Here is a 24533-nt window from a genome sequence, read left to right as displayed (position 1 = left end):
AGGCCCAATACAGTCAGACCAAATTCAGCCGGGCCCAATTCAGCCAGGCCCAATTCAGCCAGACCCAATACAGCCAGGCCCAAGTCAGCCAGACCCAATACAGCCAGGCCCAATACAGTAAGGACCAATTCAGCCAGACCCAATACAGCCAGGCCCAATTCAGCCAGGTCCAATTCAGCCAGGCCCAATACAGCCAGGCCCAATCAGCCAGCCCAATTCAGCCAGGCCCAATTCAGCCAGGCCAATCAGCCAGGCCCAATTCAGCCAGGCCCAATACAGCCAGGCCCAATTCAGCCAGCCCATCAGCAGACCCCAAATTCAGCCAGACCACAAATTCAGCCAGACCCATACGCCACTTCAGGCCAGACCAATCAGCAGGCCAATTCAGCCGACCCAATACAGCCAGGCCCAATACAGCCAGGTGCAATACAGCCAGGCCCAATTCAGCCAGGCCCAGCAATACAGCCAGGCCCAATACAGCTCAGCACTCAATCAGGCTGCACGGCCCAATCCCCTGCCGGCCCCGCCCTCACCTTCATCTCCATGAGCTGCATGACCTCGGGGAAGACCTGGATGCAGTTGGAGTGTGCCACCAGCGTGTGCATGCGCCGGCAGCTCAGGATGGTGGTGGGCACCGCCTTCAGCTGGTTACCGCTCAGGTCCACCTCCTCCAGCTGCTCCAGCTTCGCCATTTTACTGAGAGAGAGAGAGGGAGAGAGAGAGAGGGAGGGAGAGAGAGGCTGTGAGTACACACAGCATGTGTGTGTGTGTATGTGTGTATGTGTGCCTGTACGTGCTCTATGTGTATTTTTGTTTGAGTTTGCATGGTTGTGTATGTCATGTACATTATGCATGCATGTATGTATGCATGTACACTATGTATGTATGTGTGTATGTATGTACAGTATGTACGTATGCATGTAGGCACAGTATGCATGTATGTATGAATGCATGTGCTTGTCTATGTTACCTGGCTGGGAAGCTCTGTAGCTGGTTGTATGCCATGTGCAGTACCCTCAGGTGGCTGTGTCCGGTCAGTAGAGGCACACATTTGTCGGTGAGCCGATTGTTGGTGAGGTAGAGCTCCTGCAGGATGCTGTGGCTCTCTTCTGATAGGCTGGAGGGTGGCAGGCCTTCCAGCTGATTGGCCGAAGCATTCAGACACCGCAAACTGTAGGCCCAAAGTGGACACAACTGTTAGATACTAACATACTGTACATCCACATGGAAACAATGTGACATAGCTCTATTGGACAGCTATGCACCACGTAACAAAAGTCATGTATTTATATATCTACAGAGAAACTGCATTATAACACTAATATACATCTTCAGTGATGATAAAACTGTCACCCACAAATATACATCTACAGACACCATGTAACTATACATATACAGTATGAGTCATATATTAGACACCAACAGACACCACTGATCTATACATACATGTATAAGAGTCATATATAAGACATAGAAAACACTGTGTAAATAACGATAATAGACATCTATAAATTCTATGATAGTAACAGTAATATACATATATGAGAAACCTCTTAACAACATAGTCAGATTTGCTGTAGATTCAGAGACCTAATGTAGCATTGCACTGTCAGGCACAATCGGCTGCACCAAAAACGGCATCTATAGTTGAGATTACACCTGCAATAGGACTGCTGGGAACTGTACTCACAAAGACATCAGGTTGTACTAATGTAAGAAGGCAGTAACGTTATATAAAATCACTCTACAGCACGGGGAACCTCAATATTACACAAACATTATTCTGTGTAGGCACCAGCCTGCCAATGTAATAGTGAGATGCTACATTTATAGCACACAACTGGCCTAAGGGCATCGATACCCTTCTGTCCCATACATAAACATTATTCTTGTATTATATGTAATAACTGACGTTCACATTGAACTGTGAAGGGCCCACCAGCCCTTAGGTGAAAAGGTTCCTGTTTATGGACTTGGAAGTAGTTCGTATTTTTTTTTAGGTATTCAGTACTCAGATTTGTTAGTTATTTTGTCTTTTCAGAAAGATTTTCCATATTTGTTTCAACATTTATTTGCACATTCCACAGCCACAGCCACTCCCTTTGGCATTTGCAAGTTTCCACCATTTCAGCAAAACGAAAAAATAAACATTAAAAACCATCTTGTAATTCTGCCCGGTGTGTGCAAAAAGACAAACTGGACACAGCAATTTCAGCTGCTCTTTGAGAGAATTCAAAGTGATAAATGTCTTCGTTGTTTTAAAAAAGAAATCTTTGAAAAGCACACTAAAACGATTCGATGAAAAAAAAGGCAATCTTTTGATTTATCTGTAAGGATGTAACTTTTACAAGCAGCACATTATTTAAATGCACTGAGTAACTTACTCAGCAGGGTCGTGGCTGGAGATAAAGTTCTGTTCGTGCAGCAGGATGATGGTACGGGTGGCCCTGGGGCCCAGGATGCAGAGAGTACAGAGCTCTACCCACAATGCCTTGCAGCCTGTATTTCTGCCACGACCCCTAAGATTTATCCTCCGGGCCTGCGCTGTGCTCCTGAGCCTTCCCAAAGCAGCGTGGGTAATAAATACTCTGCAGGCTATGCCTGTACGCTTAAATGCACGTGTGTGTGTGCGTGCGTGTGTGTGTGTGTGTGTGTGTGTGTGTGTGTGGGCGTGTGCTTGAGTGTGCGAGGACACAATGCAGGGCTGACTGAAGCAGGGGAGAGCAATCAATCACACAGCGTCCGTTTCACCGAGGCAAGGACAACAGGCCGCGTATGCGATGAGATCAAGTGTTCCCTTGAAATCGGGAACATGGCCTCGTAAAAAATAGCTTTCTTTACAGCCACGCGCTGTAACCACATCCCAGCAGATGCTGAGTGGAGACTGAACTTAAATGTGCTGCTGATACTGTACAGGGATGTGAAGGACAGCAGGGGGCCTACCTGACGGTAATGAAATGTGTGGGTGCAGCAGCGGGGCTACCTGTCTGTTATGAGGTGTGTGGATGCAGAAGGGGGCCTACCTGTCTGTTAAGAGGTGTGTGGATGCAGAAGGGGGCCTACCAGTCTGTTAAGAGATGTATGGGTGCAGCAGGGGGCCTACCTGTCTGTTATGAGGTGTATGGGTGCAGCATGGGGCCTACCTGTCTGTTAAGAGGTGTGTGGGTGCAGAAGGGGGCCTACCTGTCTGTTATGAGCTGTGAGGGTGTAGCAGGGGGCCTACCTGTCTGCTATGAGCTGTGAGGGTGTAGCAGGGGGCCTACCTGTCTGCTATGAGGTGTGAGAGTGTAGCAGGGGGCCTACCTGTCTGTTATGAAGTGTATGGGTGAAGCAGAGGGCCTACCTGTCTGTTATGACGTGTGAGAGTATAGCAGGGGGCCTACCTGTCTGTTATGAGCTGTGAGGGTGTAGCAGGGGGAATACCTGTCTGTTAAAAGCTGTGAGGGTGTAGCAGGGGGCCTACCTGTCTGCTATGAGGTGTGAGAGTGTAGCAGGTGGCCTACCTGTCTGTTATGAAGTGTATGGGTGCAGCAGGGGGCCTACCTGTCTGTTATGAGGTGTGAGAGTATAGCAGGGGGCCTACCTGACGGTAATGAAATGTGCGGGTGCAGCAGGGGGGCTACCTGTCTGTTATGAGCTGTGAGGGTGTAGCAGGGGGCCTACCTGTCTGCTATGAGGTGTGTGGGTGTACCAGGCAGACTACCTGTCTGTTATGAGGTGTGCGGGGGCATTAGGGGGCCTACCTTTCCGCTTTGAGGAACAGGTTGGAGGGCAGCTCCACCAGCTGGTTGTGCTGGACGTCCAGCACCTCCACCTGCGTGTGCTCCAGTCGCTCTGGCAACCGCTGTAGCTGGTTGTGTCCCATCAGGAGCTTCCTAAGACTGCTGCTGCAGAAGAGTCTAGGAAAAGAGCACACACGGTGAATAAAACTCACACAGACACACAAACACACACACACACACACCCTCAGCTGTACAACCGTCTGGGAGAACACACAGGCACACACACGCACGCACAGCCAGGTACCGTAGGTTTCACCTTGTCAGCGCATGTGAAAAGGGCTTTTTGTGACTGTCTAAACGAGGAAATGCTCTGTTGTACAGGAAATGAGGCACACAAGAAGAGACTAATGAGAAGGCACGATTCTGTTTGCTAAGCACTTCTGTCCTGTACAGTTTACAAACGCTTCAGTGACACTTTTGCAAATCCTATTTGAATTTTGCTGACAGTCACTGTTTTGGCAGAAGAGGAAACACAGAGAGGATTCAGAAAGGCGAGATGGGCCTGAAAACTCTCGTAATAAGAGCAGAACTTTGTAGCTGCTGAAAGACAGATTACTCCTTAAGTACCCGTCAGCCTCCTATTAATTACATAACGCAACTTTTCAAAGTGAGATAAAAACGACTTCTGGCGCTCGTTAAATGGGTGGAGTCGAGTAGGTCACATGGCGCACGGACGTTTGTTTAGGCCCGGGGCCTACTGGCGTCACCGCCGCCATAACGTACCTTCAGTGGATTAACGTCAGTCCGGCTCTTTAATAAAAAAAGCCCCCACACCTCGGAGAAGCCCGCTTCGTTTACGAGGCGGAGCCGGAGGAGACGGACGACCCTGGAAAGGCGGGAGGAAAGGTAATTCCGCGGAGGCGCACGAGCGCTGCCCGCTGGAATCCATCACCGCGACGCCGAGAGAGCAGGAAAAAAACAGACCCGCTGAGCGCGGGCGACCGACGCGCTCGTCTGGGGGGGAGACGCGCCGGAGAAAAAAGAGTCCAGGGGAGGAGCGGACATCTTTAAACTCCTTTAAACTCTGCTGACTTATGAGAGCGGATATTTATTCATGTAGCCTATACCCTAAGGGGGGGGGGGGGGGGGTGAGGTAGTGAGAAAGGAAGGGAAACAGAGAGAGGGGGAGAGAGAGAGAGAGAGAGAGAGAAAGAAAGAGAGAGAGAGGGAGAGGGAGACAGAGAGAGAGAGAGAGAGAGTGAGAGAGAGAAAGAAAGAGAGCGAGAGAGAGAGAGGGAGAGAGAGAGAAAGCGAGAGAGAAGGGGGTGGTTTTGTCACGTATAAAGAGAGAGAGGGGGAGAGAGATGGGATGGATTTTGCTCCAGTACCACCCACGTCCCCGAACTCAGCGGATAAGGGCTGCGTTGTCATGGCAATCTCCCCTGACCACTTGTGTGGTTGTGTATGTCTCCTTGACAAATAACTTGGGTCGAACACAGGACTATTTCTGTACAGTGAGCAGACCACTGAGTCAGGGAAAGCTAGGCCTGAGTCAGTGGAGTTATATTCTCTTCTGCTGATGCCAGGTTTCTGACAAACTGCCCGCCTTCTCTACATGTACCTCTGGGAGCTGTGGAAATAACTCACAGCAGTGAGCCCCCTAGTGGAGCTCACAGAATCTGAGGCAAACATGTCATTCGGCAGAGCTTCCCCCAGTTATTTTGAGGACTTTTTAATTTTTTTCAAAATAAAAGCACTGGATTTATTTGATCTAATTCACAGTGAAACGTTCTCTTCCAGTCAACGACGAATTATTTAACTAATGAAGCACTGACATTTACATGTAAACAATTGTCTGCAGCCCTACACACACACACACACACACACACCACACCCTCAACCTTACACACACACACACACGTTTCTAGAGCTCTGCAGCGGATCTTTTCTAATGCCCATAGGCTCTTATAGGAGCTCGTTTATAAGTGACCACTGCAAAGCATCATAACCTTCCGCCTCATTGGTGTTCTGGGCAATATGCAAAAGAGACGCCCAAAAAAAGCCCTAGAAAGAGCTGTTAAGACTGTGAGTCAGACCAGCGGCTGCACCGTACCAAATATCCACCGCGCAATAAATCCAGGCAAGCCCTCGGAAATGTTAGACGCCCACTACGCGCCGAACTACGCAGGAAAAGAAACAGACTCCCCCACCTACAGCATCAAATATGCAAAAGGAGATACGGAGATTCGTTCGGTCCTGCAGCCATAGAGCTCTACGGTGCGATTTAGACCAGTGTTGTTGTGATGATACGATATCTGTAGGATAGCTTTTATGCTTCGTGTTGCATATTGTGGTTATATATATTTTTTTAAGACATGGAGGTGCCAGTCTAATGAATTTCCCTGTACGGGGTAATGAAGTATCACTTGAGCAGTCCCGCAGGGGGGTTAGATTAGGGAGAATGGCGTATCTGTTACAGCGCTGGCGCGGGGGGTCAGGGGCGGGGTCAGCGGGCACACTCACCGAGCGGGCAGCTCGCCGACGCGGTTGTGGCCGACGTCCAGCACCTCCAGCTGCCTGAGGTCACACAGCCAATCGGGGAGGGACTCCAGACGGTTCCTGCGACCCAGGATGGTTAACAGATAAGGTGTGGAGACAGGCAGGGTTTTATATGGAGGAGAGGGAGGGGGAGAAGAATTTGAGGGGGAGGAGTTACAGCAGATGAAAGGGAGAGAGGGACTGGATCATGTTTAGCTCATTTTCGTGTCCTACAGAGGAGGCTGCAGCAGTCTCCCTGTTCCCTGCTAAGCGTGAGCTCAGGTGCTCAGGTGCACATATGTGGAGAATGTGGGTGAGGCTCACCTGGAGACGTCCATGTAAGTCAGGTTAGAGGGCACAGGAGACACCTCCAGCTGGCACAGCTCTGGAGAAATACACACAGGAGTGAATGAGAGTGAGTACCATCCAGAACAGCCATGTGACCTAACTCATCCAATCATTGTACAGCCATATGACCCAACTCATCCAATCACTGTGCAGCCATGTGACCCAATTAATCCAATCACTGCATAGTCATGTGACTCAGCACCACCAATTACACCACATCCATGCAACCCAACTCCTCAAAACACTGCAGTCATGTGACTGAGCTCCACCAATCACAGCACAGTCACATGACTGAGCTCCACGGGAGACTAGGGACAGGGGGACCTACTGTTGGCCGAGGCGTAGAGCGCTTTGAGGGGGCCTCCGCGCAGGGACAGGGAGGTGAGCCGGTTCCTCTCGCAGTGCAGCACCTCCAGGCGGGGGAAGATGGAGGCGTCCAGCTCCTGCAGCCGGTTGTCCCGCAGGTCCAGGTGCGTCACATGACGCAGGAAGTCCGGCTCCTCCGGGAGCACCTGGCAGATCTTATTCAGCCTGGCAGGAGCGGACAGAGGACGGGACAGAGGGAGAGGGCGGAGAGGAAGAGGACAGAGGACGAGGGACGAGGGATGAGGACGGAAGAAGAGGACAGGGGATGGAGAAGAGGACAATGACGAGGAAGAGGACAGAGGACAGGACAGAGGAGAATGACGGACAGGACAGAGGACAGAGGGACGAGGACCGAGATGGAGACGAGAAGACAGAGGGACAGAGAGGACGAAGAGGATGGAGAGGACAGAGGCACAAAGGGCGGAGAGGACAGAGGGACAGGTCAGGGCGGGGCAGAACCTCAGAACCCATACATAGCTGGCCTGACACAGAGCAGAGCATGTGCACTCTGCCCAATCCTATCAGGATATGGCGCTCCCATTGGGCCAGGAAAAACACTGCATCCATATAGGCTAGCCCATGCACAGGTCAGTTTCCTTCATTATTCTTAGGATCACAAATGTTGTCCTGAATATGTCAAATGAAAAGCAATGGCCTCACAGGCTAGTGGAAAAACACGGTGACACATTTTCTGGGCCAGCCTAGACAAAGAGCTACACAGAGTGCTTCTATGTAATAAGGTAACTTATTAACTCTGACAAGTGTCACAAAGTTACCCCGAGGCGTGAACTTCAAACTGCAGTGTATCCGAACCACAAACCGTTGAATGAAATGAAAATGAAATGACACTAAATAAATTTTTATTTTTTTTTAGATTACGTTTGCACCGGAGAGCCACACGATGATGTTAAACTCCACGGGCAGACTGTGGTCCACGTCTGTATCGTGCAGCAGGTGTTCGAGCGGTCACGCGTGCGGCGGGGGGATAAGACCTCGCCCACATCCGCCGCTAACGTGCTAACGGTGATCAATTAACTTCAAAATCCGCAAGTCACCCTACGCGAGCGTTTTTTCCCAGAGCATGCCCAGGCCGTTAGCCAATGAGTGCACGCTCACGCGCGGCAGCCCCGGATCGTGCTCTTCGCCGTGTTCCGCGCTGTTTCCAGCGTTCCTTATTTACTCTGCGAGCACTGCGTGTCTTCAGCACATCGCGCTATCGGCCGCGAACTCAGACGCCGGTCATTTCTGACCACACTGCCGTTCCCTTTTTCAAAAAGCAGTAGAGAGAGTAAAAGAGACAGCAAAAATATCCAACAAAGATTTTTACAAGAAAAGCGCGGGTGTGGGGGAGTGTACTGTATGTGAATGTATATGAGTGTGTGTGTGTATGTGTGTGTGTGAGTGTGTGTTCTGTATGTTTATGTGTGTGTGTGTGTGTGTGTGGGTGTGCGTGCGTGAGCAAGTGTACTGTATGTTAATGCTTGTGTGTGTGTGTGTGTGTAGTGTATATTAATGCGTGAGTGAGTATACCGATGTAAGCGTTGTGTGGTGTGCGTGTAGTGTATGTTAATGCGGATGTGGTGTGTTGTGTGTGCGTGCGTGAGCAAGTGTACTGTATGTTAATGCTTGTGTGTGTGTGTGTGTGTGTGCAGTGTATATTAATGCGTGAGTGAGTATACCGCATGTTAAAGCACTTGTGTGTGTGTGTGAGGGTAGTGTATATTAATGCACGTATGTGCGTGTGTATAAGTGTGTGCGGGTGTACTGTACGTTAAAGTGTGTGTGTGTGTGTGCGGGTAGTGTATATTAATGCGCGTATGTGCGTGTGTATAAGTGTGTGCGGGTGTACTGTACGTTAAAGTGCGTGTGTGTGTGTGCGGGTAGTGTATATTAATGCACGTATGTGCGTGTGTATGAGTGTGAGCGGGTGTACTATACGTTAAAGCGTGTGTGTGTGTGTGTGTGTGTGTGAGGGTAGTGTATATTAATGCGCGTATGTGCGTGTGTATAAGTGTGTGCGGGTGTACTGTACGTTAAAGTGCGTGTGTGTGTGTGTGCGGGTAGTGTATATTAATGCGCGTATGTGCGTGTGTATGAGTGTGAGCGGGTGTACTATACGTTAAAGCGTGTGTGTGTGTGTGTGTGTGTGAGGGTAGTGTATATTAATGCGCGTATGTGCGTGTGTATAAGTGTGTGCGGGTGTACTGTACGTTAAAGTGCGTGTGTGTGTGTGAGGGTAGTGTATATTAATGCGCGTATGTGCGTGTGTATGAGTGTGAGCGGGTGTACTATACGTTAAAGCGTGTGTGTGTGTGTGTGTGTGTGAGGGTAGTGTATATTAATGCACGTATGTGCGTGTGTATGAGTGTGAGCGGGTGTACTGTACGTTAAAGTGTGTGTGTGTGTGTGTGTGTGTGAGGGTAGTGTATATTAATGCACGTATGTGCGTGTGTATGAGTGTGAGCGGGTGTACTATACGTTAAAGCGTGTGTGTGTATGTGTGAGGGTAGTGTATATTAAAGCGCATACGTCCGTGTGTATAAGTGTGTGCGGGTGTACCGCACGTTAGAGCGCTCGTGCGTGTGTATAAGTGTGTGCGGGTGTACTGTACGTTAAAGTGTTTGTGTGTGTGAGGGTAGTGTATATTAAAGCGCGTACGTGCGTGTGTGTAAGTGTGAGCACGATAGAGCACTCGTGCGCGTCTCTCCTTACCGCAGGTCCACGTGTTTGACCCTCAGCAGGCGGAAGGCGCGCAGCTCCAGGGCGGTCAGGCCGTTCCCCGCCATGCAGAGCCGCTCCACGCCCGCCAGCCGCTCCATCACCATGGGAACGGCGCTGAACTGGTTGAAGGACAGCCCCAGGTAGCTGAGGTGCTGGAGCGCCCCCAGCTCCTCCGGGAGGGACCGCAGGCAGTTCCCGTCCAACAGGAACGTCTGCAGGCTGGGGGGGAAGGCGAGGGAGACGCTCGTTACGCCAGCACATCTGGGCCTTCAGCTCAGAGCCCGACGCGACGCTAACGCTCGCGCCCGGCAAGCTCTCAACATCTGCGCCTAACGGTCCACGACACGCAATTAAACACGGGTTTCCATTTTCAGACTCACAGAAGCAGACTGCAAGGTTCAGCGATCACATAGATTAAACTTACAAACTGCGAAGGGAAAACAACAAGGCTGTTGTTGATCGATTTTGGAGCCTAAGGCTGTCATTGGCCAGTTCCGGCCACCAGGGGGCAGCATTGACAGCGGGTTCAGTGCTGTTTGGGATTGTAGATTGTGGAATGCAGGGGATTTCAGACACAGTCCTCTCTGTGGTCGCTATCGAGACAAACAACTGCGCCCAGACCTCCGCAGCACAGGCTGTTTTTCACACAACAACCCAGCAGGGTGCTTCCATTCCATTTAGTCTTGATGTAGAGCTGCAATTTCCAATGTTCATATATTTCTAAACCCCATACCTCAAACTAACACACCTCACCCATACACAGGTTACACAAACACATACCCAGGACATGCTCACATTCATTTGCACACAAACACAAACATACACACAAGCACACACAGACACATACACACAAACACACGTACACACACACGCCCGTACACACAAACACACACATACACGCACATACACACACACACACACACACACACAGTGTGACCAGAGCAAGACTGGCTCATGAGCTGTCTCCGAATTGGCTTGTGAGTCCTCCACTGCTCCCCCTGCCTTGACCCCTGACCTGTAACCCCCATGCCGCATCACTTCCTGTGACTCACCTGTGCATGGAGCCCACGGCGCTGGGCACGGAGGTCAGGTAGTTGCAGGAGAGGTTGACCTCGGTCAGGGTGGGGATGCTGCAGACGGCCTGGGGGAACTGGCCCAGGTGGTTGCTGGAGAGGTTCAGACTGCGCAGCTTAGAGAACCTGCAAAACAGCACCAGAGGCTAACGCTAAATACAGGAGTCCTTTTCACCAAAACAACACTGCACTTTACATAAAGAACAGAGCCAGAATCACCAAAGGCTACAGCTAAATACAGGAGTCCATTTCACCAAAACAACACTGCAACTTTACATAAAGAACAGAGCCAGAATCACCAGTGGCTACAGCTAAATACAGGAGTCCATTTGACCAAAACAACACTGCACTTTACATTAAGAACAGAGCCAGAATCACCAAAGGCTACAGCTAAATACAGGAGTCCATTTGACCAAAACAACACTGCACTTTACATAAAGAACAGAGCCAGAATCACCAAAGGCAACAGATAAATACAGGTGTCCATTTGACCAAAACAACACTGCACTTTACATAAAGAACAACCATAATCATCAAAGGCTAAAACAGGAATGTCAAACTCAAATCCCGGAGGGCTGCAGAGTCTGCTGACTTTCACTGTGTTTTGGCACTTCGGTGCTGAATTTAAGTCATTGATTGACAAAACGTCTTATTTCTGAGACCTAAATCAACTACTCAATGAAACAAAACCACAAAAACCTGCAGACACTGCACATCTCCAGCACTGGAGTTAAACCTGTGGTCCTCTGGGACTGGAGTTAAACCTGTGGGCACAAGGGTCCTCCAAGACTGATGTTAGACCTGTGTGCACTGTGGCCCTCCAAGACTGTTGTTAAACCTGTGGCTCTCTGGGACTGCTGTTACACCTGTGGGCACTGTGGGACTGGAGTTTGAGCTCCAGCTACAGGTAGATCAGTGAAAATGCGTGGAGGCCGTAGTTAAATGAAGCTATTTCCAAATAGTGTGGGCAGAAGAACAAGCACACCTTCCCGGCCGGAGAGAGCCTCCAATGCTGAAAAGGGCTGCTTTCTTAATAAGAGGTATCGCTAACACCAGCAGTGCTAATGCTAATAACGAAGAAGTCTAAAAAGACTGGCTTGGATGTTGTCGTGTACGCTGGCCGTGTTGACCTCAGTCTGTTACTGTACTGTACCTCAGAGGGATTTCTAGCCCCAGCCAGGGGACAATGATTGGACGGGCCCCTTTTCTTCTCTAACACAAAGGACATCACATTGCCCCGTATGCCAGCCATACTGATATCGGTCCACTGTCCTAAGGGGGCTGCAAGCAGCACCCCTACGGCTAACGCACAATGACTTCAAAGAAACTGAAGCAGATCAAAGAGCTAAGGGAAGCCACAGGGGGAAAAAAGAAGAGAAAAACACTCAAACTGGCATTCTGAATGCAAAGAGCTAAATCTGAAAGCCATGGCTAATTATGAGCGCCCCTCTGACCAAAAATAAAACTGAAAAGAAGAAGTCGAGGCGTTCACCGATTTATTTTCGGAACAAGAGGAATTTCATAAAAACGTTTACTAGAAAGTATCGGTATCCACCGATAAGTAACACTTCTGGGTTCTGAGAGCCGAAGCGCTCCGGGGATCATGAGGTGAGGCGTTAAAGAGGCTGCATTGTGAGCGCGCTCTGAATGGGCCAAGGCAAAAAGACAGGCCCGGGGAGCGAAACCGGAGGAGGCCGCCGCCCACACACAGCGCCTCAGCTCCGCCTCCGTCACAGTCTGTCAGGGGGGACAGGGCGGAGAGGGCCGGGCGTCGTGGCGACGGAGAGCGACGGACAGCTCCATCACAGACTGCCTCCCTCAGCCCCCGAGGAACAGACTTACGAAGCGCTGCCAGAGTCAGCCCCGCGTTTCTTTACCGACACGGGGAGCGGGGAGACGGGGAGCGGGGAGCGGGGAGCGGGGAGACAGGGAGCGGGGAGACGAACGCACAAGCGATTCCCTCTCCGTCTCTCAGCTAAAGCTCTCTCCCAGTCTCCACAGATCAAAGCTGTTTATTTGTGATTAGAGCAGCTTACCATCAACCGCTGTGTGAGGAGAGAAAGAAATGTGCAAGGAATGATACAAGAGGAGAGAAAGAGAGAGAGAGAGAGAGAGAGAGCAGCATAAGAGAGCAATGTGTGAGAATGTGTTTGTGTGTGTGAATACCTGTGAGAATGTGTGTGTGTGTGTGTGCGTGTACGAGTGCGTGAATATGTGTTTGTGTGTAGGAGTACGCAAGAGTGTGTGCGTGTGTGTGTGTGTGTGTGAATACGTGTTTGTATGAAGACCTGTGAGAATGTGCGTGTGTGTGTGTGTACGAGCGTGTGATTATGTGTTTGTGTGTAGGAGTACGCAAGTGTGTGTGTGTGTGTGTGTGTGTGTGTGTGTGAATGTGTTTGTATAAAGACCTGTGAGAATGTGTGTGTGCGTGCATATTTATGTGTGAATATTTGTTTCTGTGTAGGAGTACGCGAGAGAATGTGTGTGTGTGTGTGTGTGCACACTTGCATGTAGGAGTTTGAGTGTGTGCATATCGCTGTGAGAGTGTGAGTGAGCTGACCAATCATAATGCACTGGATCTTTATGGAGCTCTACAGACAGCGACATGTAGAGCTGGCTGCTTTACACAGATGGGGGCATACATAAAGATCCAGTCCAAGAACCGTTTCCATGGTTATTTTCAGAAAGGCATTCTGCTCGAATGAAGCATTGCCGTTTGTTGATTTGATCTTTCCACATGTACTGCTAAACAAAGAGAGCTTTCCATGCTGTGTCACCAAAGAGGCTAAGGGCATAAAATCCACTCATTTGTTGTACTGTAATACAGGAAATGATGTAAGTCTTGGTTTTACCATTATTTATTTTCATGACCGGGTCTTGCTTGAAAGTGTGCGTGACGTCTGGGCCTGACTGTGTATTAAATTCAACTTTCACATAAATAGAGCAGCTAACAGACTGCTTCCTGCGGCGTTTCCACTGCCGCGAGGAAAATCTTCCGTCTTCGCTCCTCTCGAAAATCTCCTGGGACGCGGATGATGACAGAGAGCTGGGCTTCGCCGATCTCTTAATTAGGTCAGGGATGCGGCCAATCAGAACGCTGATCCTCAGCACAGGAGGGGGGCGTGCTGATGCTCGTTTTAAAAATTTAATCAACCCACTGTACGCACTTTAAAGACACGGACCATAGACCAGGGGGCCCTCTCTTAGACTGACGCTTTCTGTTCCAGCACCTCACTCGAGCCATCAGCCCCCAGCGTGGGATTGACGCCTCTCTGCCCTGATTACCCACAAGTCTCTGCAGCGATGGACACGCGCTGCGGGAGGCCTGCTGGGACGGGAGCGTAGACTGAACAGAGCGTTCTGCACCCTGCTGTGTTAAACGCATGCTCCTGAGTTCAGTCCGAAGCTTCTGCCGAGCATGGGCCCCAGGTGCACTACCTCGGTGGGCACCGACCAGGCCACCGAATGTACGGCCTCAGTGCACCTGCAAAAGCAGCAGCGGGAGTGGCATTATTGTCTCCACTGACACCAGCAATTTAACTGAGCGTGCAGTCTTCAGGGTCAGCGTTACTGTCCATAGATGATCTTTGTTGACATCTGTTCCATATATGGTCTTGGTGGACATCTGTGTCACTATTGACCATGCAGTGGTCTCCACGGACACCAATGAGGCTCCACCTCGCTCCCTGCCCTGACCCACAGGCTGGCACTCTTGGGCTCTTGGGCTCAAGTTTTACAGGTGAATGAATTGCGCCTCCTATAGGTCAGGCCTATGATCACAGGCTAAACACCCCCCCCCACCCATACTAACTACAGGTCCCTAAGGGGTGACCTCTAAAACCCCATACAAGCCTGAGAGCTCATAAGAACACCACACCCACCCAACTGAGCTCAACCTCACACCGTAGCATTGATTGGTCACCTGCTTGTCAGGTACGCACCTGTAACTAGACCACAGGGTGGTTGACACTTCCGACGGGGTTCCCCAGAACGGGCTTCCCGTACCCCCTCAGAAGCGCGGTCACGGGGAGTCCTCCAGGCCGGGTGCGTTCCTCTTTGTTGATTTCCCGGCGTGCAGCCCTCGACAACAGATCAATAACCGCCGCACGCAATCCAATTCCTGGCGATCCGGCTCAAAGCCGACCTTGAAACGGGCTTTTAAATTTACGAGGGTAATAAACGGGCGCTGGTTTTGGCCTCTGACGCCCGGGCGCGGTGGAAAATCACAGCGTAAACACGCCCGAGGCGGCTCTGAGGGTGCCGGCGGAATACGTCCCCGAAACCGTGCCGGGGCAGGGGGGCGGGGGGGTGGGAGGGAACACTGACACAGAAACGAGGGAAATCAACTGTGTAATAGCACAAGGTGAGCTGCTCTGACTGGCAATGAGTGTGTGTGAGCAGGGGGCCACATCACACATAGGCCCTTGTCTCAGTGTATTTCCTTCTGATTACTTTTTTATTGGTGCTAACTTTATGTGTATATTTTCATTTTTGTCATTCAAGTATCATTTCTTTTTGATCAATTTGTGTCACTGTTCACAGCTGCATTTCGGTGTCTTCTGTCCCTGAGTCCATGAAATATCCTCACTGGCACAAAGAAGCCAGACACAGCCGGGGTGTCTGCGTTTGAAATATGAGAATTTGCCGGATATTTAAAAAAAAATATGATGCTGTCTGACTGTCCCATAAAGCCTCATATTCCGGAGTCCTTGAGGGCTCACAAGGAAGTAGACAAGACGTGTGGGTGTGGTCTCTTTCGACCAATCAGAACCGCAAGAACCGTCAGCATCCAGGTGAAGGTTTAAGTAGCTGGACTGCCCCAGAGAGACAGGGCCCACTTCAGACAGCAGTGCGCGAGCACCTATCCCAACAGACCCTGTGCCAACACACAGACAGCCAATCGGAGTCAGTCAGCTCGGAACAGTACTGATGTTCTTTCGGTTTTAAACCTGACTGGACTTTTCCATGTGAGAGTCTGCTTTAGGCACTTGCTACAGGGTTCCCATGTTGTTCCCCATCCCAGTGTGTGTTTTATCTACTGTGGCCTGGCTGAGGGAGATGATTTTAAAAGCAGCCGTGCTGGAGAGGGCCGTGGTGTGGGGTGCTCCGTGGCGCTGTGCTCCTCGGCGGCAGGCCTGTTTGGAGTTTTCTGGAAGAAGTTCAAAATTCCAGCGCGACCCTCGCAGGGGCCGAATTACGTAAAAGCACCTCGCCCCGAACCCGCCCCCGAGCACCGCCCCGGCCCTGACTCCCGGCGCGCACAGCTGTCCCGTCACAGGTCGGTAGGCCCGGGACGCCCCGTAAATCTTCACCGTTCGTCCTGGGCCGCGGGTTTGGAGAGATTTCCACCCTGAGCAACAGCGTGGGAGTGAAAACCTCGGCCTGCCCTTTCTGTTCTCTCCGACCCTCCAGTCCCCTGGAACTTTCTCCGCTGAAGTTCTCCTCGTGTCTCTCAGCCAGGAGAGGAAGCGCTCGGTGTCAGAGAGCTGCAAATTACCGGGGAGGCGTGATGACGGTGCTTCACCCTGCATTCCTTTCGTCTGCGCGTACCAGGGTGGGATCTCCCACACGAGGATCTCCAGGCTTACGAGGAAAAAAACCCTAAAATGAGCCAGCGCCCAGTCGCAGCCACAGACCGCCTGTCAACTAGAAATGCACTAGTGTGTAAGAACAGACCACGTGGAAACGCAGAGCTCGGCCTGGGCGGCAAGGCGGGAGGCTCGCTCTGCCACGGCAGGTACGCGACGGACAAGACAGGACAAGACCGGGATGAAACAGATCACCAGCACTGCAGCTACCGACACAAAACAAACCCCCTCCAGTGAATCTAAACAACCACAAAAAAGAACCTTCCATTATGTTCGCGAGGAAGCATTACTCTGGAGCCAAAGTTCTATTGGTGGTTGACGTGGTTGTGACATCACAACAGATGAGAATGTCACAGCAGAGGGACACAATGCAGCAGGGGTTCACCACAGGGACCCGGTGTGTGTGTGCTGGCCTCTGTCACCACCACTTATTCTGACCTAGTTTTCTAAACGGCTGCACACGCCAGCGCTGGCTAACTCCGCGATCAGACCACAGGACGCATGCTTAGCTGCAGCTCGTGACTTCACAAAACATTTCCGATCATTTTCAGATAAGCCGGTCGAACACACTCCCCACTCTCAGGCTCGGGACTACCTTTCCCATCATGCTCTTGGTGAAAGGCATTTGTGACTTTTGGACGTGACCCAGGAGTCTGGTTAATGTGCACCAGCTTAAGACCGCTGGCTTCCGGTCCCAGTTTGGCTCTGGTTGACAAAAAACAGCCTTCTACTCCAGAGGTCCACCAGCTTCATGGATTTTGGGCCCGGCAAAAATCAAAAATCGAAAATCTCACCCCCAAGGTGGTGAGCATGCAGCTACATAAGTCAGCCATAGCCCTGAGGGTGTGAGGCTATGGGAGGGGGTGTGAGTGTTATGCAGGGAGAACTTTGGGACATGCTGTTCTGGTCCAAAGTTTGAGGCAGTACCCAGGGTGGAGTTACAGCGTGTACCCTCCCACCCCCCCACCCCCCCCCGACTGCCCCAAGCACTACAGGGGAAAAAAATGCCACGGTGCTTACCGGAACATTCTTTCTACATCACTGAAATCTGCTGACTCGAGCTGAATTAATACACACGCACGCACGGCACACACACGCATGCGCGCGCGCATGGGTGCGCACACACGCGTTCACAAATGTATATACTGTACGTGTACACGCATGCAGACACACACTTCCTCCTAATCACTCTCTCTTCTGCTGAAGGACCAGATGGTGCATTCAGAAAGCGAGAGTAAAAGAGAATGAAAGAGAAAAAGAAAAAGAGACAGAAGAACAGAAAGACAGTAAAAAAAAGTGAGAGAGAGAGATAGAGAGAGAGAAAAGGAGCAGCACTATATTCCATAAATCTGACACCTATCTGTTTCTCCACTTGTGTTTATTTAGTCTTCACTATGTCTACTACGTAGGGAGTGGGTTAGGGTTAGGGTTAGGATTAGGGTAATCTGAAAGGTGATTGGATACCTGGGCAGCTCGTCCAGGCTGGGCGCGGGGGACAGGAAGTTGTGCTTCAGGTTGAGGTGCGTCAGGTCCTGGCTGTAGAACAGGTTCGGGGGAAGCTGCTCCAGACTGCAGCAGGACAGGTCTACGGAGCTGATACGCTGGGACACCATCTGAGATAGAGAGGGAGAGAGAGAGAGGGGGGGAGGGAGACATACAGCGAGAGAGAGAGAGTGGGAAAGGAAGAGGAAGAGAGAGGGAGGGAGAGAGATGAATAGAGAGTGATGATGTTAATGGTGTTTCTGCTTCTGTCCTAGTTTTATAGTTTAGTATTTCAGTTCTTGCTTTTCATCAAACATGATCGTATTTCTCTGGATTAATCTTTTACAATTATTTTCTTCAACAGTTACACACAAATTACTGCCACTTTCTCCCTCTCACATGCACACACTGAATATGGCACAATATTACATAAACCATTTCAGAGTAAAAATGCATACAAACAAGGAACCACATTCTTTCTACACAGTGTCATACATTTTGATATATATTCAGAAGATACTATTATAATAAATATAGCATAATAGATAATTATACTATATTAGATAATATTTCAGACTGCATGTTGAAGCAGCTCTAATTCTTTCTGTAAGGGCTTGTTCTGTACGGGAGCTTTCTCTGGGCCCGATCCGGACGGGAATATCCAGCCCGGAGAAGCTCTATTCTGGGCCCCCCCTGTGGGCAGTGGCAGAGCTAGGCCACACGCTCGCCTCGTGGAGAATGAGGAAAATAGGCCTCCCCGGTTGCCCTGATTGAGCAGGGGAAGGAGAGAGAGCTCGCGGAAAGCAGTGCTGAAAGTAGGGCTCGAGTCATTCCTGATGCACGAGGGCTTGTCTTCCAGAGTAATATCAGCTTAACTTTCATCATTAGCCGAGGCCTCAATTCTCGCTTTTCTATTACAGTAATAATCCCACTGAGCCACTGTGTACGTGGCATGCATACCGAATGCATTCTGGGACAGTCCTGATAACCATTAATCTTCCCAAAGACTACATTACCCAGAGTGCCTTCAGCTCCAGCATGGTTCCTGGTAAATGAATAAGTCTACAGGTGAGCTGTGCCCCCACCTCCATACCTCTGGTACTCAGTCGGTATTTGTAGTCACTCACAGTGTATCCAGTCAGTCTCTCACAGTGCCTGTAAGCCTTCACAGAGTCTGACAGCAGTAATAGTGTTATCGGCTAGGCTGCTCGTGGCGTATGGAGCGATTTTTTAGTGTTCGCGTTCATCCTTCTTCACCCCCTCTGCTCGGAAGACTCACCTTGGAGGCTTGGCGCTGCCACCTCAGGTGCTCGGTGAAGCTGTCGAAGCTGACGTAGTAGGTGTGGCTCTGGGGCCCGGCAGAGCTGAACGCCAGGCAGTGGCTGTGCCTCTTCACCTCCTCCACCTGCAGGGGGCGATAGAGAGAGAGAGAGAGACAGGAAGACCCCGCCCCTTTAACATAAATACATTCACGCCATAACCCTGCACTCTTCACACTACAGATTCTCATAGAGCGTTGAACAGTTGGTAAAGTTGCGGTAGCCGCTAATAATAAAATTAATAAAAAAGCAGCCATGAGCTTTTTTTCTTCCTTATTACTAAGAACATACTCCTCGGTTGCATTCGCCGCGAGCTCGGACTATAAATGGAATTAGTTTCACATTTGTCTATAGTGCCAAGTCACTTAAAGCAAAAAATAAAATAACAGTGTCAATCGAAGGACATTCATAAAGCAGACCTGCCTGTCATCCGTTAAATTCCCTCCCACTCAACGCTGGAGCTTTTCCATTGTCATGCTCGCTGGCCCGAGCCCACTCAACCGCTATTATAAATGAAGTCTGCGCCAAAATAATACGAAAAATGCCAAAAGCCTAGCTTCATTAAAAAGACTAGCTTATTTAAAAGCCTACCTTCACAATGATATGACAGAAGCTTCTTATTCAAAGGCAGAGCCATCTTTGTGAAATATCTGACACCACCCCCACACGCTCTATCAAAAAATCTGTGGTAAGAAATCAAGTGTTCTGTGCTTTTTTTGTCTCTCCACAGAAGCCGTCAATGGAGTGTCGCTTGATTTCTTGTCTCCTCACAATGGTGGACATTTTCTACTTCAGAAGAGACCCAGGCAATAAGATAAAGCACAGCAGAGGGATATTAATAGATTCCTCCCGTCAATAATTGATATTCTGTGCGCTCCTGGCATGTTTGCTCTGTGAGAAGAGGCAGCCAGGAGGCAGATATCCCCGGCTAGCGTTCCAGCGCGCAGGACAGCACAAGCACAGCCCAGCTGGTTTCGGTGGGAGCTGACGCTGAGCGGAGGCCCGGCCTGCCGTACTGTACTTGGCTGTAGGTCAGGATGGAAAAGCGAGTTTTTTTTTTTGGGGGTATGGAAAATCTGTCCCCTTACAACCCCCCTGCTCTGTAATCTGGAGTCAGAGTTTAGCTGTCGATCCCAGATAGCAGCATCACATAAAATAAAGATAAAATGCTTCTTTTTTTAAAGAAGAAGAAGAAGAAGGAGCCGTTCCAAGCGAAAGCGCTGCTCGTGCGGTCTCGCACGCTAACAGCCGCGCCTGCCTGACGAGCGTTAGCGACATCGGGAGCGGCGGGACAAAAGCACGGCTCCTGAAAAGCTCGCCCTCCGGCTGTCCCGTCGAAGGAAATGAAAGACTTCAGCCCCGCGGTCACGTCTGAGAGGAGCCACAAAAGCCGGAAGAACGTGCTAGAGATGTGGGCGTGGCAGAACAGGCTCGCAGTTTGAGCGGAGCCGCCCACTCCGATGAAAAGGATAGCGGGAGGGTTAGCCGCGGGAGGGTTAGCCGCAGGCAGAAAAAAAAACGTGAGTTCCCCCCCAGCGGGGCCCGCAAACTGGGGGGGGGGGGGGGGGGGCAGTGAGACAAAGACGTATAAGACAGGCTCGGATTCATAAAAGGTCTCTGAGTACTAATCTAAGATCAGGTTTCTCCTGTCTGTACCCTAACCTTATACAATCCCAGCTAAATGCGAAAGATCACGACCCATTTCTGAACAAGAGTACTGATCTAGGATCAGGTTTTCACTGTCCATATCCTACCCTTACACATTCTCAGCTGAATGCAAAAACATGTCCCAAATTTATACAGACAGGGAAAACCTCATTTTAGATCAGCACTCTTAAAGATAAAGCTCATTATGAATATGCGCCCTAATTTAGGATCGGGTTTTGACAGTTAGCACACAACATACAAGGTTAGCATATGTGGGGGTGGGAGGGGGAGGCGGTACATACCTTTCCACCAATCAGGGGCAGGACGTGCATTTTGCCCGACTGGCTGTCCTTGACGGAGGACACGATGAGGCAGGTGCCGCACAGGATGACCTGGCGCCGGCTCCAGCGGTTGACGGGCAGCTGCATCTTGCCCTTGCGCACGTTGTACGTCCCCGACAGCTGCACGCGCTCAGAGCCCTCGATACTCTGGGGCTTCCCTGGAAAGCAGAGAAACAGTACCTCAGAAAAACAGTCAAATATGTGTGCCCGAGTAGCTGGGTTGGCCTGAGCCGCAGATTCAGACGGGGGTGAAGTGGCTGAAACTGGTACTCCTGTCTAAAGTACAGTACAGGGGTGACAAAGTCCAGGCTCCTGGAATGATGACAAAACCAACCGGACAGAAATTTACCCAACCGCTGGGTCATTCACCAGGGTGACTTTCTGAAGATCAGACTTAAGTTTGTGGCGATGGCTTTGAGCAGTATGATGTCATCGCGGGTTTGGACAGGGAATCCGCGTCCGCTTTGGCTGGGGAACCCCGGGGAATGTGGAGCAGCCGCACGCCGTTGACGGCGCTCAGATGTGGAGGCGGTCCCCGGGTCCGAGCGTGCGGATGTAGGCGTCCACGCCCTTACTGCGCGAGGGCTTCCTGCTTCGCGTCCGCGGACCGTCGGTCGAAGCACTGAGGCGGCGTTACCTCATTTCCAGTCTACAGTACGCGAGGAACGCAGGAAGAGGAAGTGCTCGAGGAGCTATGCGGCGCCCAAACCCGCCGGGTCTGCCCGACAGCCACGCCTGGGCCCACGAGCGCCAAGCGTAAGAACGCCCGTGCGTTTCAGCTTTCAGCGATGAAGTCACCGATTGGCCCAAGTCTAAATCGGCTGCCGACTGAAGGGAAACCCCTCCACCCTGCAGGCACCGTGGCCCCTCCGGGACAGGAGCGTGAAACCCCTGCAAGAAGAGGCCGCAGCTCTAACGAAAAGCAGTTCCCCTGTACCCGCGCCTGACTGCTGACTGTGCTGTTGTCTGCGCACTGTGCTTTTGTCACGTTTTGATTCTGGCTGTGTAAATGTTCAGCTCTCCTCTGTCGCGCTTGTTTGCGTACAGCGTTTGCCCTGAACACAGCCAGCACCCGGTCCCTGCTAAACAGGCAATACAGATGTACCCATGTATAACTATATATACAGACATATCCATATATAACTATTTATACAGATGTATCCATATGTAACTATATATACAGACATATCCATATATAACTATTTATATACAGATGTATCCATGTATAACTATATATATACAGATGTATCCATATATAACTATTTATACAGACGTATCCATATGTAGCTAACTATATATATACAGATGAATCCATATAGGCTATAACTAGGCTATATATATACCGATGTATCCATATGTAACTATGTATATACAGATGAATCCATATATAATTATACATATACAGATGTATCCATATGTAACTATATATAAATGTATCCATATATAATTATATATATATATAAATGTATCCATATATAACTGCACACACCCATGAGCAGCGTAGCAGGGAACTCTTCCCACAATGCAGCTGAACCACAGCTCCGTGACAGAGCGCAGGCCTAATACAGGCTGTCAGGTCTGAGCGTCACCCCGAGAGAGACGGGCCGAAGGCCGCCGACAGGAAATGGGCTTTCGCGTCACCCCCGCGCCGCGCCCCAGAATTCCCGGCTGGCCGCGGCTCGATAAACCGCAGACAGCGCCGGGAGATGGGGCGGGGGGGGGATCGATGGGGAAAAGACACCCCCCCCCGGCCCCCGCCCCCGCTCCTCGGCCTGTCTGTTCGGTTAGCCGCGGCGTCCCTCTGTCCGTCTGTCCGATGCTCTGTCCGTCCGCGTGAACGTAGGGGACGGGTAGAGCGAGCCTTCGTGGTGATCGCAGGAGATCGTCGATAAGCGACCGTGTGCAATAAAACAGACAGCCCATCTGCATGACTGACAACCCATCCAGCCAATGACAATTGCTGAATAATCAGTTAGCATACGTGTACTGTGAAAGCAATGACCCCCCCCTTCCCCCCCCAAAAAAAAAAAAAAAAGACATAAATAACTGTGAAACATGGACAATCTGCAGGCCGGAGGAAGTGCTGCATCACACATGGTGGTAACTGCAACATCCGTCCCTCAGTTAGCTGGCTTCTTCTTCTCATGTCACTCATCTATCTATCTATCTGTCTGTTCCCATCCACCGTTTCCCTCTCCCTGTCCTCCCTGAATACAACCCCACCCTCACAGGATCAGTCTCTCCGTCCCCTTGCGGTAGAGAGGCTGTTGTGCGTGTGCGTTTCATACGCAATACAGGTTTCTCACCCGTGTTCTTTATGCTTTATGCTCCCGTGTCACCTGCAAAGCAAGCCATCTATGTCTGTTTGGGAGACTTTTTTTCTTCTCGTACCAAGACGTGTATTTTTTTTTTTTTTGCATATTTTCCACCCATCCCCAGCTGTGAACACGACGGGGGATTCAGCCTGAGAGCAGATCTGCTTCCGCGCTCCCACGGAGAGCGAGGAGACCGGGGGAAGAGCGCGCTTCTAACGCCCTTTTACGGCGCTCAATTATTTACACAAACCAGAGCACCGCGCGGTTAGCCTAACGTAGCGCGCCGCCGCCGAACACGCTCTGCGTTTAGTTCCGGGACTCAAACACGTGTCACCCTGGGCGGGGGGTGGGGTGGGGGGGTGTGTGGGGGGGCGGGTGCGGTGGCTCCGCTGGACTGAACAGCCTGGCCGCTGTGCGCTGTGACTGCAGGGTTCAAAAATCCCGCAGCAGGTCTGCATTCACGGGCCGGGGCGCATCGACGCTAACGGTCGCTAAGCTGCCCGCCCCTGCTGGGGTCAGCCGCGCCAGTGTTAGCTTAGCCTAAACGCCGCTCAAAAGTGGACTAGCCCGGATTTACCAACGCTGAGTGGCTGAAGTAATGTGAACAGACTGGATCCATTGTAGGTGTATCCACAGACACACACACACACACACACATTCATTTTATTTGGGTTTAGTGCAGTAATTCAGGGGGTGATACCAGCAGATGAATTTAGACACACAAGCACCCATAGGAAAGCAGCTCAGACAGCAGGAGAGCACCCAGAAAAACCAACTGTCCATGGACTGCAAGGTATGCCGAAAATCTAACCATCAATAAGCAGGAAATCCAAAAACTCATCTTCATCATGTGGTATTGTGAAGGACTGCAAATCCAAACCCGGCATGGAGACCTCCCCCGACCCCCTGTCCCATTGCTCCTCGGCCCCTCTCCCCCGCGGCCGTCCATTTTAAGAGACCGTGTGAGGCTGGCCCCTCCCTCCACCGGCTCATTTCAGTGTGACGGGAACTGAAGACACCCCTCAGAACAAAGGATCTAAAACTGCCTCCAGGGGCCCGGGGGCTTCCACAGC

General features: G+C 50.8%; 1 protein-coding gene across 1 annotated transcript in view; it reads right to left on the bottom strand.

Annotated features, from left to right (window-relative positions):
* The window catches only part of phlpp1 (PH domain and leucine rich repeat protein phosphatase 1), a 61232-nt gene that overhangs the window by 9014 nt on the left and 27685 nt on the right, over nt 1–24533 (bottom strand). The window contains exons 2-12 of the mRNA XM_064346314.1: nt 21107–21303; nt 19118–19243; nt 17821–17969; nt 10748–10894; nt 9687–9914; nt 6937–7139; nt 6585–6645; nt 6246–6341; nt 3744–3899; nt 971–1171; nt 534–696 (exon numbers count right to left, since the gene is read on the bottom strand). Coding sequence (XP_064202384.1) covers nt 534–696; nt 971–1171; nt 3744–3899; nt 6246–6341; nt 6585–6645; nt 6937–7139; nt 9687–9914; nt 10748–10894; nt 17821–17969; nt 19118–19243; nt 21107–21303 — 1727 coding nt within the window. The remainder of the gene's footprint in view (nt 1–533; nt 697–970; nt 1172–3743; nt 3900–6245; nt 6342–6584; nt 6646–6936; nt 7140–9686; nt 9915–10747; nt 10895–17820; nt 17970–19117; nt 19244–21106; nt 21304–24533) is intronic.

Source organism: Anguilla rostrata, chromosome 8 (assembly GCF_018555375.3).
Source record: "Anguilla rostrata isolate EN2019 chromosome 8, ASM1855537v3, whole genome shotgun sequence".
Classification (NCBI taxonomy): Eukaryota; Metazoa; Chordata; class Actinopteri; order Anguilliformes; family Anguillidae; genus Anguilla; species Anguilla rostrata.
Note: the sequence above shows the minus strand (reverse complement) of the source record. Positions and strands in the feature narration are given on the sequence as shown.